The 19,256-nt window shown below is 42.4% G+C and overlaps 2 protein-coding genes across 2 annotated transcripts in view; both read left to right on the forward strand.

Moving 5' to 3' along the window:
• The first annotated feature begins 922 nt into the window (after positions 1-922).
• Positions 923-19,256, forward strand: part of CAPN5 (calpain 5) — a 45,715-nt gene continuing 27,381 nt past the window's right edge. The window contains exons 1-2 of the mRNA XM_042456919.1: positions 923-934; positions 3,728-3,859. Coding sequence (XP_042312853.1) covers positions 923-934; positions 3,728-3,859 — 144 coding nt within the window. The remainder of the gene's footprint in view (positions 935-3,727; positions 3,860-19,256) is intronic.
• LOC121925758 (olfactory marker protein) lies at positions 14,775-17,667 on the forward strand. The gene has a single exon (XM_042458297.1). The coding sequence runs from the start codon at positions 15,190-15,192 to the stop codon at positions 15,667-15,669; it is 480 nt and encodes a 159-aa protein (XP_042314231.1). The 5' UTR covers positions 14,775-15,189; the 3' UTR covers positions 15,670-17,667.

The raw sequence follows: 19,256 nt of genomic DNA on the forward strand, positions 1-19,256 counted from the left end.
TTACATACTAGTGGATGAAAAGGAAAAAAAACAACCCTACATTTTTTTCTCCAATGGCACTGAACTGCCTGGCTTAGGAAATTCAGCTGCTGTGAGACTGTAATATCTTCTACTTGGGCCAACATCATCTAGAGACCTAGAAGTCTATCGCACGGGCCCTAAAACGGGCCTTTGCGTTTCAAAACGGACGTGCACAGGCGCGCATGGAATGGGATGGGGGCTAAGAACTGGAGTTTACAGCACACTGGAAAGTCGCCACTGTGCCAGGCATTCCAATCATGTCCTACATCTGTTCCAGAGGGTGCAATTTCTGAGAACGCTTTGGAACAACTTTCCAGTATGCGGTAAACTCCAGTTCTTAGCCCTATCCTAGTGGTGAAGAACCTTTTAGAGACCGAGTGCCCAAACTGCAACCCAAACCCCATTTATTTATTGCAAAGTGCCACATCTCTCTAGATTTCTAATGACAAACTCTAGTGAAGTCTGTGTTGGGATGATGGTGCGTGTGCCCACAGAGAGGGCTCTGAGTGCCACCTCTGGCACGCGTGCCACAGGTTCACCATCACTGCCCTATCCTGTTCCATGAGTTTTGAAATGCAGCGGGCCTGTTTAGGGCCTGTGCGATAAACCTCCTAATCTGTTCTGTGGAATTAATGCAGTTTTACACCATTTTAGCTGCCATGGCTACTTTCTATGCAATCCTGGGATTTGTAGTTTGTGGTTGCACCAGAACTCTGTGATAGAGAAGGTTAAATATCTCACAAAATTACAAATCCCAGAATTCCGTAGCATTGAGCCATGGCAGTTAAAGGTGTCAAACTGCATCAATTCTGCAGTGCAGATTAGACCATTGTTTAGTTCCTGGAGGCTCAGGGGCTGGAAGTAGAAATGTCTCTCTGGGACCTTGTCCAATGCAGCCATCATGTCGATCAAGGTGAGAATGGTAGGTGGGGCAATGATAGAAGGCTCTCATTGACTGGCAGCCCAGGAAGGTGGTGCCCTACTAAATCAATGGCAGCAATACAATGGCAGATCTAATGGTCTTATTGCTGCTCCAAAGTACAGTAAATCCAGGTTGGTGGCAGCACTAGTCAAGCCTGCTTACTGCAAATCATCCTTAATGAAAAACAGACCTGCCTTGCTGAGCGTCCCAAATGTAATATAATATAATAGCTATGCTCTCAGTCAGGCTTTTCATAAACAAGGAAGTATCTGATTGACCAAAGAGGGGAGGTAGCTGGGTGTTTTTCTGCTTGACAAAAATCTTCCTGGGCACACAGAGAGGTAATCACTTTTCTGTGTTTTATTTTCCATTTGAACATTTTGAGATATCATAAATAGGTTTGATTAGTTTTCTGTGGGTTTTTCGGGCCATGTGTCCATGTTCTAGAAGAGTTTGTTCCTGATGTTTCACAAGCATTCCCTGAAGATGCCAGCCACAGATGCTGGTGAAACATCAGGAACAAACTCTTCTAGAACATGGACACATGGCCTGAAAAACCCACAGAAAACTATGGATGCCGGCCTTGATAGCCTTCGACTTCACAGTTTTGATTTCATAATACTTTCCTTGATCCATTTGGAGGCTATTGTGTTCTGTATTTCCCATTTGACCATTTAGGGCATCAAGTTTGGATCTCGAAAGCTGCTAACCAAGAATCAGAATGACACCCAATGCTTTTGAAGTTGGAGTCAGTATCATTTGGGCTACGACTGAATTAGTTTGTTTTCTTGCTCTGGATTGCAGACAGTCCAATGTCTCTTTGGTTTCCTATTTGTGTGACGGATAAAGGCACAGTTTGGAAATAACCAACTTACACACACACACAGACACACACACTTGCCCAAGGAGTGAGATCTGCTTTGTTTCCCATAAGAGAGGCCATGTGTGTGTGTGTTGTGTGTATTTCTGACTTACTATATCCCTAAGGTTACACTATCATGATTTTCTTGGCACGTTTCTTCAGAGCAGGTTTGCCATTGCCATCCTCTGAGGCTGAGTGTGTGTGACATGCCTAAGGTCACTCTGTGGGTTTTCATGCCCACGCAGAGATTCAAACTATACATTGTGTAAAGAAAGGAAGGACCTTCCCTATTGTGGCACCCCAGCTGTAGAATGCCTTCCCCTTCGGAGCCACTTTTACATCAATGTTGACTTCGGTTGGCACCAAGTTTAAACACACACACACACACACAAATGCTTTTACCATACCTCCAAAATTGTCCCAATTTGTCAGGGGTAGTCCCAATTAATTCTCTGCCATCCCGCTTTTCTCATGTCCTTTAAAATGTCTTGGTTTCTCTTTCTGCTTCCCTCTTTGTCCTCAGCTTCATTCAACTGCTGTAAACTAGTAGAAGAGGCAGAATCTTGCCCTTCCCACACATGAACACACAGACACTGAATCCGCACTACAGAAATAATCCAGTTTGACACCACTTTGATTGCCATGGCTCAGTGCTGTGGATTTCTGGGACATGTAATTGTGTGAGATATTTAGCTTTTTCTCTCAGAGAGCTCTGGTGCTACAACAAACTACAGTTGCTTGCATTGAGCCATGGCAATTAAAGTAGTGTCAAACTGGATTATTTCTGCAGTGCAGATGCAGCCTAAGAGTGAATTGAAGCTAAATAACAATAGCAGCAGCTGTCTTACATCAGGACAGTAAAGTAAAGAGAAAGGACCACATTCCTTTTCTAGTACAGAATCCTGCTTTTAATGTTCAAGAGCTAACACAGCTTTAGTTTTGAAACCGATCTCTTTATTGCCAAAGCGGCTATAAAATCTCCAGAGGAAGAAAGGTCAAACAGTGTTTTGCAGTTCTGTGCAGATGTTTTTCCTAAGCAGATGTTTCTTGCTGTGGGCCAAGATGATGTTTCCTTACTGGGTCAAAATCTGACTTTTGGCACAGGCCGTTTTGGAGTCTCCCAGAGATTTCTGGATTATCGCTTACATTGCAGCAGTGCTGAGACAATTTGTGTGTCAGAGGCAAGGAGGAGCTGCTTTCTTGTCCATCGCTCCCAGGAGTAGGTTGACGATCTGCAGACCATGCGATCTGAACACAGGCATCAGCACCATCCATTGTTTGTCTTGTTTTATTCACGTTCCTCATTGTTTACTTTTTTAAATACAGCAAAAGTATGTTGACTTAGAATGGTTCCTACCTTGCCAGCATTATACTTCCTCACTCACCTTGGTAACCTTATTTTTATACACACAACTATGATTAATTAATTTGACAGTGGACACAAATAAAGGAGGTATAGAGGAACCAAGACTATTTTACAGATGTAGCATTTAGTCTAACATGAGTTGGTTGGGACCAACCAAAATGCCCAAAATACATGTTGCAAGTTTCCAAAGTTCCACTGGCTTCTTCATCAGGCAAAGATGTTAAACATCACACAGGAGAGGGAAAAAATACAGGTTTGTGACTAACATCATCACCCCCCCCCAGCAAAACCAGTATGATTTTTAACATTTTTGTCTGACGAAGAAGCCAGTGAAGCTTTGAAAGCTTGCAACATGTATTTTGTGCATTTTGGTTGGCCAATAAAGCTATCGCTGTTTTGTGGATTTTGGATGCTTTAAACATTGCAACAACTAACAACAGGGCACTACTTTATAAGCCCTATAACAAGTAGAGGGAACAAATTGTTTTTTCAAAAGTGATTTTTCAAGTTCTGCTCATCTTGACCAAGTGGTTTTCTTTTCTGTCTCCTCTTGCAGGAAATCTGTGAGGATCCCCATCTCTTTGTGGATGGAATCAGCTGCCATGATTTGCACCAGGGACAGGTGGGGAACTGCTGGTTCGTGGCTGCCTGCTCCTCACTGGCGTCCAGAGAGTCTTTGTGGCAAAAGGTAAGACCAAAAATGGGGAAATTCAGCTTCCCTTGCTCTCCATCATGGGACAGATACTTCATTGGGCAATTGGAGATACCTAGCTTCTTGCAAAACTGTGTTACAAACCCAAGCAGAACAAAGACTTACCTTTGCTTCCTGTAAATCACTGAATTTTGTTGGTTTCCTTTTAAAAGTAAGTCCCTAGCTCTCACGACTGTGGGCTTCCTGTAAATCTTTGAATGTTTTTTTCATTGTTTCCTTTTAAAAATAAGTCCCTTGCTTTCATGACTGTAGGTTTCCTGAAAATCCCTGAATTTTGATCGATTGGTTGGCTTTTAAAAATAAGTCCCTTGCTCTCATGATCTTTGGCTTCCTGCCTCCGGTCTTAGCTCCGTTAATTTTCGTTGCTCTTGTGTTTAGAGGAAATGTTTTTAAAAACTGTCTTCAGTTTATTTTTATTGAAAAATAAATGGCGTTTCTGTCCATCCAGCATTCAGAGCTCCATTAATTTCACCAAAAATATGGTCCCCCCCCCCAGCTCCATGCATTCTAAAGACAGCATTTTTTGTGGGTGTGTGTGTGTAAAACCATTATTTTTGCATTCAGTTTCTGCCTTTTGTCTTCACTTATCCCCCTGCCTGGACAACCCCACCAGAGTATTAATTTGTTGGCCGACTTCGGTTGGTTTTTTTTTGGGGGGGAGGGGGTTCTCTGCTAAGTGTTAGATTCATTTATTCTGCATTGAAGTATCCTAGACTGTGTTCTGAAGCCACATAAGGATGACGTAACTGGCCATAAAAAGTTCTCCTAAAAGCAGAGTTGAACAACTTGAGAATATAAAATGCTGTTTTATATTGAATCAGTATAAGGCAGCCACTGTGGGTGTAGTGGTCTGAGTAAGTGTAAATGCTTGGTGGACTAGGACTCTGGGAAACCAGGGTTCAAATCCCCAGTCAGCCACAGAAACTCACGGGGTGGCCTTAGACAAGTTACACTCTCTCAGCCTTATTGTTATTTGCTGTCAAGTTGGCTTGGACTTGTGGTAACCCTGTGAATTAGAGATCTTCAGTCACCTCAGTCATATAATCACAGGGTCAGGAGAGACCCCAAAGGCCATCCAATCCGACCCCATTCTGCCATGGAAGAAGACACAATCAAAGCACTCCCAACAGATGGCCATCCAGCCTCTGTTTAGAAACCTCCGAAGAAGGGGACTCCACCACTCTCCCAAGTCAGCATCTTCCACTGTCGAACAGCTCTTACCATCAGGAAGTTCCTCCTAATGTTGAGGTGGAATCTCTTTTTCTGTAGCTTGCATCCATTGTTCCGGGTCCTGTTCTCTGGAGCAGCAGAAAACAAGCTTGATCCATCCTCAATATGACATCCCTTCAAATATTTAAACAGAGCAATCATATCAGCTCCAGACTGAACATACCCAGCTCCCTAAGTCGCTTCTCATAAGGCACTCTCCTCTGGGCATACTCTAGTTTGTCATCAACTGTCATACACAGGTCTTGCAAACTCAGAGGAGCCCTGGCTTCCTTGTTTGATTGAATCCATCTGTAATATGGCCTTCCTCTTTTCTCACTGACTTCCTTTTTATCATGCATTATTGTCTTTTCCAGTGAGCCATGTCACATCACAGTATGTCCAAAGTAGAACAGCCTCAGTTTAGTCATCTTCAGAAGGCAATTGCAAACCATTTCTGAGTAAATTTTGCCAAGGAAACAGTGTGAGAAGTTTGTGGCATAGTGGTGTGAGTGTTGGACTACAACTCTGGAGAACAAGGTTCAATTCCCAGCTCAGCCATGAAAACCACTGGATGAATTCTCTTATGCTCAACATCACACTCTCATGTTCAGGTGAAGGCAATGGCAAACCTCCTCTGAACAAAGCTTGCCAAGAAAACCCCCTGATAGCTTCACCATAATGTTGCCATATGTCAGAGATGACTTGAAGGCACACAAAAACAAAGGGTCAGTTTAGGGTCTCCATATGTCAGAATTACTTGAAGGCACTGAATCAGGCCATTGGCTCATCTATATCATTGTTTTAAATAACCAGCACCCATGTATTATGCTATTATTTCTTAGATTGTATGGCATGGGCAGGTTTACTTTATCTATTTTATAGTTTCTCTGTATGGTGCTGTGTAAATCTACAGTGCTATATAAATAAAGCATAATAATAATAATAATAATAATAACAACAACAACAACAACAACAACAACAATAATAATAATAATTGATTCTTTCTTAGCCCTACCTGAGGTCCCTCAGATGCCTTTCAGGGAGTCTTCCATGCACCTATTAACATTTGATTAGATCAAATGTGTTCAAGGTGGTGTGGTGGCACTCCAGATGATGTTGGACTATACCTCCCATCATCCTTCCCATCATTGCCTTGGGTATGAAGGGGAAATCTAACATGACTTTGCTTGAAGTTTTGATGAAGGTGCTACAAGCTTCAACATAAGATTATTTGTTGTTTCTAACAGGGAATTCTACCAGAAATTGTAAAGATAGCAAGTGAAGGTTACATCCTGGAACAGAAGGACACAGGGCCTTGCTGATAAAATAAATTGCTCACTCCAAAGTAAAGTGTAGTTGGCCAGTTTGATGTCTGGGCCGCTTGACAGATAACCAAAACCTTAGTCTGAAATGCATAGCTTTGTAGAAAATGACTTCAGCATATGTGCAATGTAGTAGGGTCTTTGCAGATTTTCTGGAAATAATATTATGAGTGTATGACCCACAGGTTCAGGGTTGTTGTTGTTGTTATATTTATTTTTCTCCCAAAGTGGCTTACAGTCTAAAAAACACAGTACAGTTAAAGACTTACAAAACTGACAGCTGGGATTCCCATTCTGTACAGCAGCCTGCATATCTGAGTAAAAAACAGAATCTATTTATTCTGTTCATTTATATTTATATCCCACCTTTCTCCCATTGATGGGACTCAAGGAAGCTAATATATAAAGCAGCATATTTAAAACAATACAAATTAAAAACAGTACAAAAGCATTAAATACAAGTATAAATATAAAATTAACCCCCCCATAAAAACATTAAAAATACTAAGATTCATTAAAATACTCTATTATTGTTGTTGTTAATCTGCCTTCAAGTTGTTTCAGACTTTTGGAGATCCAAAAGCAAACTTATCATGGAGTTTTCTGGGATTGAGAGTGTGTAACTCACCCAGATTCACCCAGTGGGTTTCCATGGCTAAGCAGAGATTCGAACCCTGATCCAGGTATTTTGAACTTCAACTCCCAGAAGCCCCAGCCAGCTTGGCCAACAGCCAGGAATTCTGGGAGCTGAAGTCCAAAACATCTGGAAGTTGGGAATCACTGCTATATGCAGACCTTAAAAACAGCACCACACAGTACTAAAAGCCCAACCTTGATCAATTTGTAAATGCTTGGTGGTACAAAAATGTTTTGACCAGCTGAGCGAAGGAGAGCAAGGATGGGTCATTCTGGCCTCTCTAAGGAGAGAGTTCCAAAGTCTGGGAGCAATCATCAGGAAGGCCCTTGAGAATGTACTTCTTCCAGTAAAGCAACATCCTTGATTCACTAACTTGATCTCTTCATTGGGCTAAAGGTGACACAGGGCATTGCAGTCCAACAATATCAGAAAGGCTTGTACTTTAAGCACCTCCTTTGTCTTAGTTTGATGCCACACTGCAAAATTAACGCAGTTTGACACCACTTTAACTGTTGCAGCTCCATCCTATGTAACCTTGCGAATTGCCATTTGTTTTGGCACTGGAGCTCTCTGACAGAGAAGGCTAAATATCTCACCAACTACAAATCCCAGAATCCCATAGCATTAAGCCACAGCTGTTAAAGCAGTGTCAAACTGCATTAGTTCTACAGCGCAGATGCAGCCTTAGACTCTCTCCAGTCAACATGGGCAGTTTTTAACAGACTGTTCATTGTTGCAGAAGGTCTTTTAATGGGGGTGTGCTGTGTTTTTATCACCTTGTTATAACTGCTTTTTAAAACGGGATTAAATTAATGTTTTCATTCTAATTTTAAAAATGTATTGTCTGTTGTTCTAACTGTGTTTTAATTTAATCCTTATTGTGAACTGCTGGGTCCTATAGAAGGAGAAAGGCAGGAGAGAAAGGATATAATATGATTTTAAAGGGAAACTTGCAGGCAGATTGGCATCGCCATTTGGCTGGGCAAAGTTTTTTAAACAAAAGTTGGATGGGCATCTTTCAGGAGTGCTTTAGTTGTGCATTCTTGCACAGCAGAAGGTTGGATTAGATGGCCCTTGGGGTCCATTTCAACTTTGAGATTCTGTGAAAGGTCAGCTGTCCAGCTGTTGTTGAATTGTAGCCGAGATAGACAACAGTATGGTATTGTGGGAAGCTGCAGTTCACCAGGCCACAGAAATATTTCTCCTGATTTACATTTTAAATTAATTTTTAATTGGATTTAATATTGTAAATGAAAGCCAGCATGGCATAGCGGTTTGAGCATCGAACTATGACTCTGGAGACCAGGGTTCGATTCCTGGCTTGGGCATGAAACCCACTAGGTGACCTTGGGCAAGTCACATGCTCTCAGCCTGTATGCCACAATGACTTTCATTGTGGTCCCCAAACTATGACCTTTAAGAGATTTTGGACTTCATCTCCCAGAAGCCTCAGCCATGATGGCCAATAGTCTGATATTCTGGGAGCAGAAGTCCAAAATCCTTTAAAGAGCACAGTTTGGGCACATAGGCTGCTAGATTTCGACAAACAAATAAATATCCATGGCAGTTTAAGTGGCGTCAAACTGCTTTATATCTGCAGTGCAGATACACCAAAGGTTTACATGTGCAAAGAATACATGTATCCTAGTTTCCTAGTTCATCAACAGAAGCCCTCAAGGCAGTGAAAAATTAACAAGCTGACATTCATTAACAGGAGCAGTTTTTCTGCCTTCCAGCTCTGCTCCCTGGCAGAGATGCTAGTCGGGAGCAGCAGGCCCTGCACTCTAGCGGAGGCCAGCTGAATTGCTACCTTCCCACTTTAAAAATTAAGGATATTTACCTGTTTGTCAAAATCTAGCAGCTTATATGTGCTTTGAAAGGCAGCGTGGTATAGTGGTTTGAGTGTTAACTAGGACTCTGGAGACCAGGGCTTAATTTCCCGCTCGGCCACGGAAACCTATTGGGTGACCCTAAGCAAGTCACACTCTCTCAGCCTCAAAGGAAGGCAAGCGCAAACCCCCTCTGAACACATCTTGCTATAAAAATCCTATGATCGGTTCACTTTAGAATTGTCATAAATTGGAAGCGACCCTAGAGACCAGGATTCTCTTTCTAGTTTGGACTATAACTCTTAGCATCTCCCTAGCTAGAGGATTCCAGGAATACAGTATAGCCCAAACAGTTACTTTGCTTTGACTGAGGACAGTATACTTTTTCTACTGTTGGTAGCCATCTGTTTTCTAAGGAGGGCTTGCCATAAATTGGAAACAACAGAACAACACCAACGTTATTTATTCTGTCCAAGCAGGGAGGAATTAACAATCCCAGTCCCACCACTTACGTACTGTATATATTCATGTTAAAGTCTAGAAATTTGAGTCAAAAATTAACACACACACACATGCCGAAAAAAGATCTGGGTTGATTTATCCTGTTGTACTCCTGCTGTAACCCGCTTTGATCTCTTTGGAAAAGCAGGCTATAAATAAACAGTATTATTATTATTAATTATTATCTACAGGTTAATGTAAGAAGTGTACTCTAACTCTCATTTTTTTAAAAATGAATGAGCCATCTCCTTTCTGTGAGCAGAACGGCAAAAAGTGAGAGCTCCATCCATCCTGAGAGCACCTAAAAGAAGCACTGGCCACTTCTACTCTCTTATCCATCCAGCCTTTAGGATGAGCACAAACATTTATGCCTGCCAGAATTTTGTAAGATCTTTGGCATTGTGTTCCTTTACTTCATTCTTTACATCCTTCGTTGTACGCCCCTATGTTTTTCACTTGAGGAGTCATCAAAATCCATAATTTGTTCCCAAAACCTGCCCTTAACTTATACATGAGTTCGACTTATAGTTGAGTATATACGGTACTTTCTTCCCCCCATGAACCTTCAAGAGTCCTAAGATCTACAGGGGAAGGCTTTCCCTTGGTCCCACCACCATCACAGCATCACTTGATGTATGCTATGGGTGTATGCTTTATTTATTTTTTAACTTTTGTATGCTTTTTTATGAAAGCCAGGGTGGTGTTGTGGTTTGAGCATTGGACTGCGAGTGGAGGCAACGTTTCGAATCCGTGCTGAGCCATAGAAACTCACTGAGTGACCTTGGGGAAGTCACTATCTCTCAGCTTTAGAGGAAGGCAAAGGCAACACACACACCCAACAAATCTTGCCAAGAAAACCTCCAACCATAAGTCAGAAACAACTTGAAGGCACACAACAGCAAGAAGGTTATTTAAGGACGAAGGCAGTCCTATTCCCTTGTGCTAGTCAGTGCCAACCTGCTCCACCTTATCCCCTTAATGATTTAATAGTTACTTTAGAAGTTCTATTTATACCCTTTATTCAGTTGCAATAATTGGTGTACAATTGGTCCTTGGTATCCACTGGAGTTTGGTTCTAGGACTCCCTGTGGATACCAAAATCCATGGATGTTCAAATCCCATTAAATATAATGGAAAGTAAAATGATGTCCCTTATTTAAAATGGCAGAATCAAGCTCTGCTATTTGCAACTTGTATATATTTATTTTAATATTTTCAAGCCGTGGATGCTTGAATCGGTGGATAATGGATAAGGAGGGCTTACTGTACTTGGCTCTTTTTCTTCATAACTATCTTGCAAACTGAGTGAGAATACTTGCCCCAGGGTCATCCAGTGGGTTTCACAACTCCATGGATTAGAAGCTGGATCTCCTAAGTCTCCAATGAATGTTCTAACCACTACACTGCAATGTCCTCCCTGGAAACATTTAGTGCAGCTACAAAAACTGCCTCCCTCTTGGCTCCTGGTTTTTGGTCCTGGGAGGAACCATTCAAGCTCTCAAGAGCGTCATTATCTCAGCTCTTGGTCCTCTTCCCTTGGCAACCTGTACTACTTTGGTGTGTTTGTTTGAGACAATTTTTCTATGCTTTGCCTTCATGTTGGAAGTAAAGCAAGCAAGCATGTTTACAAGGATAGGATCAAAGCTGATGACTTTGTTAATTCCGGATGAAAGGATCAATTTTGCACAGAATCTGCTTTACCAGCAGAACTATAAGGTCTCGGTGGGTCGATGAATCAAGGGATCTAACCACCTTTCATTGCTAGAGATGCGCTGCAATTCAGGTAGTATCTGCACTGCAGAATTAATGCAGTTTCACACTGCTTGAACTGCCATGGCTCAATGCTATGGAATTCTGGGATTTGTAGTTTTGTGAGATATTTTGCCTTCTGTGTCAGAGCTCTGGTGACACAAAAACAACATACAAATACCAGGATTCCATAGGAAGGAGTCATGCCAGTTAAAGCGATGTCAAACTGGATTATTTCTGCTGTACAGATGCAGCTTCTGTGGTGGAGTGTATGTGTTACATGGCGTATATAATAAATTTAATCCCAGGCATTTCCAGTTAAGGGAATGAAGGAAGGTGATAGGAAGAGACTAAAGAGAGTTCTACAGATGCCATGGACTTTCCCCCTAGTCTGCTACCTTCCAAATATTTTGGATTACACCTCTCATCACCTCCTTGATGACTGGCCATGCTGCCTGAGATTGATGGGAGTTGTAATCTAAACCTCTGGAGAGCAGGAATTTGAGGGCGTTTTATAGATGACAGAATTATCCCTCTAAATCAGGAATGGGCACATGCCCACCAACATTTTACAGATAAAACCAGGGCCCATGCAGCCAAGCAATGTGGGAGTGCATTCAAGATGACAAAAGTTGTTAATGAGGAAGAACACACAGGCTGTAAGAGAGGCTGCAGCTGTTTGCTATTGCCTGAGCCTACAGGGAAGGGCAGGACGCATGTCCTCCTGTGCAGTGCAAACTAGTTTTATATTTTGAACTGAGTTTGCAACAGTTGAAGTAAGCTCAGGACAAAAGGAGAGAGTAGGAGAGAGAAACTGGAACCTTTTAAAAACAGCTGAAAAAGTGGGATGATAGTGGATTAATCAGGGTTGTCCCTTCCAAAGTGAGGCTATTGGTGGTTATGTAGATATAGTACAGCCTGATGGCCACATGCAACCTCTAGAGTCTGCTTTTGTGGCCTCTGAAGCCCTCCATTAGTCCTCGCAAAACCCCAGCCCCAAAAGTTTTTCAAAATTGATATGATTTCCAGGCGGTTTTTGCCCCAAAACTACAGTGAAAGCCCCCCAAACATGTAAAAACACACAGAAATACTCCCAACTCCAGCTGCCCAGAAGTATCTTTGGTTTGCACAGCAGTCCCTGTCGAAAGGAATTGATTCAATCAAGGAATCCATGGCATTGAATTGCTAAGACCTAACTAAATTATCCATCTTGAATGTGGTCTTCCTCTTTCCTTTCTGCCTTCCACTTCTACCAGTATTATCATCCAGTAAATCATATAATCTCATGATGGGTCCAAAATACGTTATTGTGTTGCCTTCCGTGGAGAGTTCAGGACTATTTTGCTCCAGACTCATTTATTTGCTTTTCTGGCAGTTGACTGTAGCTGTAAAATGGCAGCAACAGTAGTTATTATAATTGATGTATATCCTGCCTTTCTCCCCAAAACCTCCACTATGGGTGGCTAATGGCAATTAAAAACAATACAATTTAAAAATAATTCAAAAACCTCTCCTCTGCTTAAAAACATGGGTATGCCAACACATCTGATAATCCTGATGAGGAATCTGTACTCAGGACAAGAGGCCACTGTCAGAACAGAACACAGAGAAATAGAATGGTTCCCAATTGGCAAAGTCATGAGAAAAGGCTGCATCCTTTCACCCAATCTGATCACCTTGTATGCAGAATATATTATATGAAAAGCAGCCTTGGGCATAGAAAAAGGAGGAGTGAAAATAGGAGAAAGGGATATCAACAATCTGAGATATGCAGATGACACCATAATACTAGCAGAAAACATCACAGATGCTGGAACAGCTATTAAGAAAGATCAAGGTAGAAAGTGCAAAGGCAGGCTTGTTGCTGAAAATAAAGAAATCAAAACCAAGGACCACGAAGGACCTACACAATTCAACCTAGACAGTGAGGAAATAGAAATATTAAAAGAATTTCCATACCTGGGATCAAACATTGATAGGAACAGGGACTGCAGCCAGGATATCTAAGAAGATTAAGAATGAGGACGGCAGCTATGAAAGAACTAGAAAAGGTCAAAGCATGCAAAGATATACAACTGCACAATCATACAAGTCATTATATTCCCTATTACCAAGTATGGATGTGAGAGCTGGATAATTAAAATAGAAGATAGGAAGAAAATCAATTCATTTGAGATGTGGGACTGGAGAAGAGTGCTGAGGATCCCATGGACAGCCAAGAAGTCAAACAAATGGGTCCTACAGCAGATCTAGCCAGAGATCTTCCTTGAAACCAAGATGGCAAAACTGAGGCTGTTGTCTTTTGAACACAGCATGAGAAGAGAGAACTCATTAGAAAAAAACAAAAATGCTAGGAAAGTAGAAAGCGAGGAAGGCCATATGCTAGTTGGATGGACTCTATTAAAGATATCTGTTAAAGGATCTTGATGATGTCTCATCCATGGGGTCTCTGTGGGTCAAGATTGACTCCAGGGAGATTAACAACAACAAAGCATCATGTTTGAAATACATTGATTCTCTTCCTGCATTTAATATTGTCTCACTTCTTGTCACCATTTTGAGAGGGGAGGCAGAGGAAAATGGAGGTATTTGGGCTTGGTGTAGCGTCTTTAAGACTAACCCACAGATGGTCTGATTGGAGGGAGAGTTGGGCCCTGGTCCCCATGCAATCACCCACCCCTACTCTAAAGCCAGAGTGAAAATCATGTGGCTTTAAAGAGGTTGTTGGATTGCAGCTCCCACCATTTCTCAGTCCAAATCTGTGTGTGTGCGTGCATGTATGCATTTCAGGGTAGGGAATCTTGTGGTCCTGCTGAAATTGTTGGACTGCAGTTGAGAGCAAGGTTGCATTCAATACCATTTCCTCCACCACTACCTTGAAAGCTATGTGATTTACATCGTGTCCCACAAGAGAAAGCAAGTTTCCTTACTGTTATAGCCATTACCTGAGACTCCATGGGGGAATGTATGATGGATGTAATCAAGAAGCAATTTCCACTTGAGAGTTGCGGCCTTCTGTACCAACCTCCATGCAGCTTGGCAATGCTGGCTAGGCATGATGAGGACTGTCATCCAACATATTTCAAAGGTGCCAGTGTTAAAATAATTTATACTGAGGTCATTTTGAATTATGAAGTAATATCTACCTCCCCTAATTTGGTGTCATTTGCAAGTTTGATAAGCCAGCCCTTTATCCCATCAGCCAAGTCATTGGTATGCCAGTGCCAGTGCTGCTTTAAAAAACCCAAAACCTCCAGATACACAGAGGACAGTGAGAAAAACGTGGAGGGTTTAATTGAGCACCAAAAGACTTCGTAAAAAGTGGGTTTTTTATTAGAGGCTTTGTTAATTCAGGGTACAGTTCTGTTGATATAGTGTGGTTTGAGTGTTGAACTGCAACTCTGGAAATCAGGGTTTGATCCAGGCAGTCATCCCCAGCTCAGCCATGAAACCCACTGGGTGACCTTGGGCAAGTCGCACTCTCTCAGCCTCAGGGGAAGGCCATGGCAAACCTCCTTTGAACAAATCATGCCAAGAAAACTCCATGATAGGTTTGCCTTAAGGGTCAACATAAGTGGAAATAACTTGAAGGCACACAGCACACACACACACACACACACACACACACAGCCTACAACTGCACCAGCCTTTTTTTCTCCCTTTGCTGTTGCATCGCACGTGTCCAAGACTTCAAACACATACACACCGGAAAGACATCCTCACTCTTTGGAGACCTCATTTACTTGCTCAGGAACGGTTGTCAAGCGGTTGTTGTCAGGGAGGCTGACATCAGAGATCACATCCCTATAGATTATAGCATGCGGATGTGTTCCTCATCTGCAAATGAGATGGAGGACACCCAAAGGAAACCCCCCTCAGGGTGCTCAGCGTCAATGACCCAGGTTGCCTAGCATTGGCTGGGATGGATGAGAGGGAGAGAGAGCTTGCAAGGTTCCCCCCACCTCTCTTGCTTGAACTGGCTGCCTGGAAAACCAAACAGCTCTGTGTCACTTTGCTGCAGAGGAGGCAGAGCAAGAAGCAAAAGTGTGAGGTGTCAGAATGGCTTTGGAGAGGTCTGAACTAGAGCTTCACCTGGTGCAAGATGTCCAGCTGACCAAGTGCATGAGGCTCCGAGTGCAAAGCCTCCAGCAGAAGAACGAGAAGCCGCAGGATGGTGAGAAACTCCTACAGGCCAATGAGTTTGTCTACCGGGTGGACTTCTCCCGCCAACATGGCCTCCGTTTCATGCGTTGGAAGGTCACATTGGAGAAGCCAGGCCAGGTGACCGTCATTGGCACCTCTCAGCACTGGACTCCGGACCTCACCAACCTCATGCGGAGGCAGCTGCTGGAGCCGGTGGGAGTTTTCTGGAAGAAGCCAGGCTCCCAGGAAGTGGAATGCAATGAAGCCGATGCTCTGGAGTTTGGAGAAAGGCTGGTGGAATTAGCCAAAATTCGAAAGGTCATGTATTTCCTCCTGGCCTATACTGAGGGTCTCGAACCAGCTCACCTGAAGTGCTCAGTGATGTTTGAAACCTGAATTTGGACCTGTCTTGGTTTCCTTGCCTCTTCCTCCTGCTCAAGCCACCTGAGTTATCTGCTTCCGTTTTCTGCTTTTTGGCTCTGCAGCTCCTAGGTTTGTTCTGAAGCTAGCCTACAGGTGCCAGTGTCCACAGGAAATCAGGTTTAGGTTTTAGTCTGAATCATAAAGGAGCTATCCAAGGAAGTAATTTGAACTTTTGTAACTTTGAGATTTCCGTTTCTTTGAAGTTTGCAATAATTCCCAGACCAGATTAGAGTTACCAGGCAAGTTGAACTGCATGGCTTAAATACACATCTATTTCCACACTTCTCCTTCCTGGTTACCTAGCTTAATTCCAACAACAGTTCAGAGGAATGAAGATGAAGCCTCCTTTATGTCACAGGACAGCGAAAGGTGATTTTTTAAAAAGTGCTTTATCTTTTATGGCTTCAAAGGCAGCCTGGCAGTTTTAGGGATGCTTAAATGCACTTAGCCATAGCTAAGTGTTCTGAAGAAGAGGGAGACAGGTTTCATTTTGAAGTTTTACAACAGCCGTCCCCTGCCTCACATTCCAGATTTCTGTAATGCTGAAGGAAAAGATCATGGGGAAATCATGGAAGCCTATCCTGCTGGACTGGATGCAAAGAAAATGTCTACAACAATAAAAATTTCTCCAACCATTTTTTTTCCTCCTGGGATCTGGGAATCTACACAGCTTCAGGTATTCTAGAAGGCATAGAGTTCACCCTGGATGATGGAATCCAGGACCTTTTGTGGAACCCCGGGGGTTTTTGGTTCCATTCAAACAAGTTTCTAATCCTTATGGATAATAAGAGAAACCTGGGAATAAATAATAATTAATGTAAGGAGCTAAAGGAAAACTTGGCTGGCAGAATTTGTTGAGTCTGTTACCCATATTCACTCTATCTGTATGCTGTCAGATTTTGTCTCCCTGTCCACTCCTAACTGGAGCACTTTATTTGATCAAAGTATTAAAATATGTCCCCTGTCCCACCTTTTATAATCCTTATGAAGTTACCACTGTTCTGCTAGCTGGGAATTGCACAAAAACTGCTCAGTCTCCTGATGGATCTGTGACTGGGGTTGGATTTGAACTCAGGTCCCACACAAAATCTCTTCCACCAGGATAAATTATTTTCCCACATTATTAAAACAAAAGAATTGCAAAAGTTGAACCAAAGCCCAATAAATGTGAAGCTTTTTTGTGTGTAAAGTGGAGTTTTCTGCAGAAGACGTTTATTCTCCTTGCTGAGTAGAATGGAAATGACTGCTTGAAACATCTGGATGTGATATTTTATTTATTTATTTATTTATTTTGCATATGTCTCAGCAAACTTTCCAGGGTTTTGTCTATATCTACATCTTATTTCACATGAGCCTTGGCTATGTAATCTTCTGCACTGTGGATCTTCCAGTACTACTACTCTGGCTGATTCAAATGCACATTAGTATGAGTTCATCTGTACTACAAAGTTATAACTGTTTCATACCGGTTTAACTGCCATGGGTCCGTCATCCAAAATTCTGGGATTAACAATTAACAAAACCTTTGACAGTTAACATTTTGCTAGCCTTCCTTTAAAATATTCTGCATGCTGATACTACTAAAAAGTTGCAGCTAGACAAAAGGACAGAAGCAAATAAAGGTGGGGGGGAGAACAGGCACACACACACACACATACGGTTTTCATTTTTCAGATCACAGCAGTATCTCTGCAGAAAGCAAGTACAGGCGATCCTCTCCATTTGCAGCTTTAACTTTGGCGGATTTGATTATTTACGAAATTAATTAATATGTTCTCTCTAGGAATCTCTGGGTCCTCCAGCTCAACTGTGCCAGAAGTTGACATAGAGTTACATTGGAAGACCTAGAGATTCCTAGAGAAAACACTTTTCTAGTCATTTGTACATCCTTCGGTGTGGTTCTGTAGTCAGCCTCCGCCGGATATTGACCACAGAGTTTCAGTGGAAGACTTAAGAGATTCCTAGAGAGAGGTTCTAGAATCATAGAATAGAATCATATAATCATAGAGTTGGAAGAGACCACAAGTGCCATCCAGTCCAACCCCATTCTGCCATACAGGAAATCTCAATCAAAGCATCCCTGACAGATGGCCATCCAGCCTCCGTTTGAAGACCTCCAAGGAGAGAGACTCCACTACACTCCGAGGGAGTTTGTTCCACTGTTGAACAGCCCTTACTGTCAGGAAGTTCCTCCTAATGTTGAGGTGGAATCTCTTTTCCTGTAGCTTGCATCCATTGTTCCGGCTCCTGTTCTCTGGAGCAGCAGAAAACAAGCTTGATCCCTCCTCAATATGACATCCTTTCAAATATTTAAACAGGGCTATCATATCACCTCTTAACCTTCTTTTCTCCAGGCTAAACATCCCCAGCTCCCTAAGTCGTTCCTCATAGGGCATGGTTTCCAGACCTTTCACCATTTTTGTCGCCCTCCTTTGGACACGCTCCAGTTTCTCAATGTCCTTTTTGAATTGTGGCACCCAGAACTGGACACAATATTCCAGGTGGGGCCTGACCAGAGCAGAATACAGTGGCACTATTACTTCTCTTGATCCAGACACTATACTTTTATTGATGCAGCCTAAAATCGCATTGGCCTTGTTAGCTGCCACATCACACTGTTGACTGATGTTCAACTTGTGGTCTACTTGGACTCCTAGATCCCTTTCACATGTTGTCTCCTTAAGCCAGGTGTCTCCCATCCTATATCTGTGCATTTCATTTTTTCGCCCTAAGTGCAGTACCTTACATTTCTCCCTGTTGAAGTTCATTCTGTTAGCTGTGGCCCAGCTTTCTAGTCTATTCAGGTCATTTTGAATTTTGATCCTGTCCTCTGGAGTATTAGCTATTCCTCCTAATTTGGTATCATCTGCAAATTTGATAAGTATGCTCCCAATTCTGTCATCCAGGTCATTGATAAAGATGTTGAATAACACTGGGCCCAGGACAGAGCCCTGTGGGACCCCACTGGTCACTTCTCTCCAGGATGAAAAGGTGCCATTGTTGAGCACCCTTTGGGTTCGGCCGGTCAACCAGTTACAAATCCACTTAACCGTTGCCTTGTCTAGCCCACATTTTACAAGCTTGTTTGCAAGAATGTCATGGGGAACTTTGTCAAAGGCCTTACTGAAATCAAGATATACTATATCCACAGCATTCCCTTCATCTACCAAGCTGGTAATTTTATCAAAGAAAGAGATTAGGTTTGTCTGGCATGACTTGTTTCTCTGAAACCCATGTTGACTTTTTGTGATGATGGCATTCCCTTCTAGATGTTCACAGACTCTCTGTTTAATGACCTGCTCCAGAATCTTTCCTAGTACTGATGTCAGACTAACTGGACGATAATTGTTGGGATCCTCTTTTTTCCCCTTTTTGAAGATGGGGACAACGTTTGCCCTCCGCCAGTCTGCTGGGATCTCTCCTGTTTTCCAGGAGTTTTCAAAGATTATGGCTCCGATATTACATTTGCCAGTTCTTTTAATACCCTTGGATGGAGTTCATCTGGTCATGGAGACTTAAATTCATTTAGGTTTAAAAAATGTTTATTATTATTATTATTT

The sequence above is a fragment of the Sceloporus undulatus genome, chromosome 3 (assembly GCF_019175285.1).
Source record: "Sceloporus undulatus isolate JIND9_A2432 ecotype Alabama chromosome 3, SceUnd_v1.1, whole genome shotgun sequence".
Lineage (NCBI taxonomy): Eukaryota > Metazoa > Chordata > Lepidosauria > Squamata > Phrynosomatidae > Sceloporus > Sceloporus undulatus.

Coding starts and splice junctions, on each gene's coding strand:
- LOC121925758 (XM_042458297.1), top strand. CDS start 15,190: ATGGCTTTGGAGAGGTCTGAACTAGAGCTTCACCTGGTGCAAGATGTC.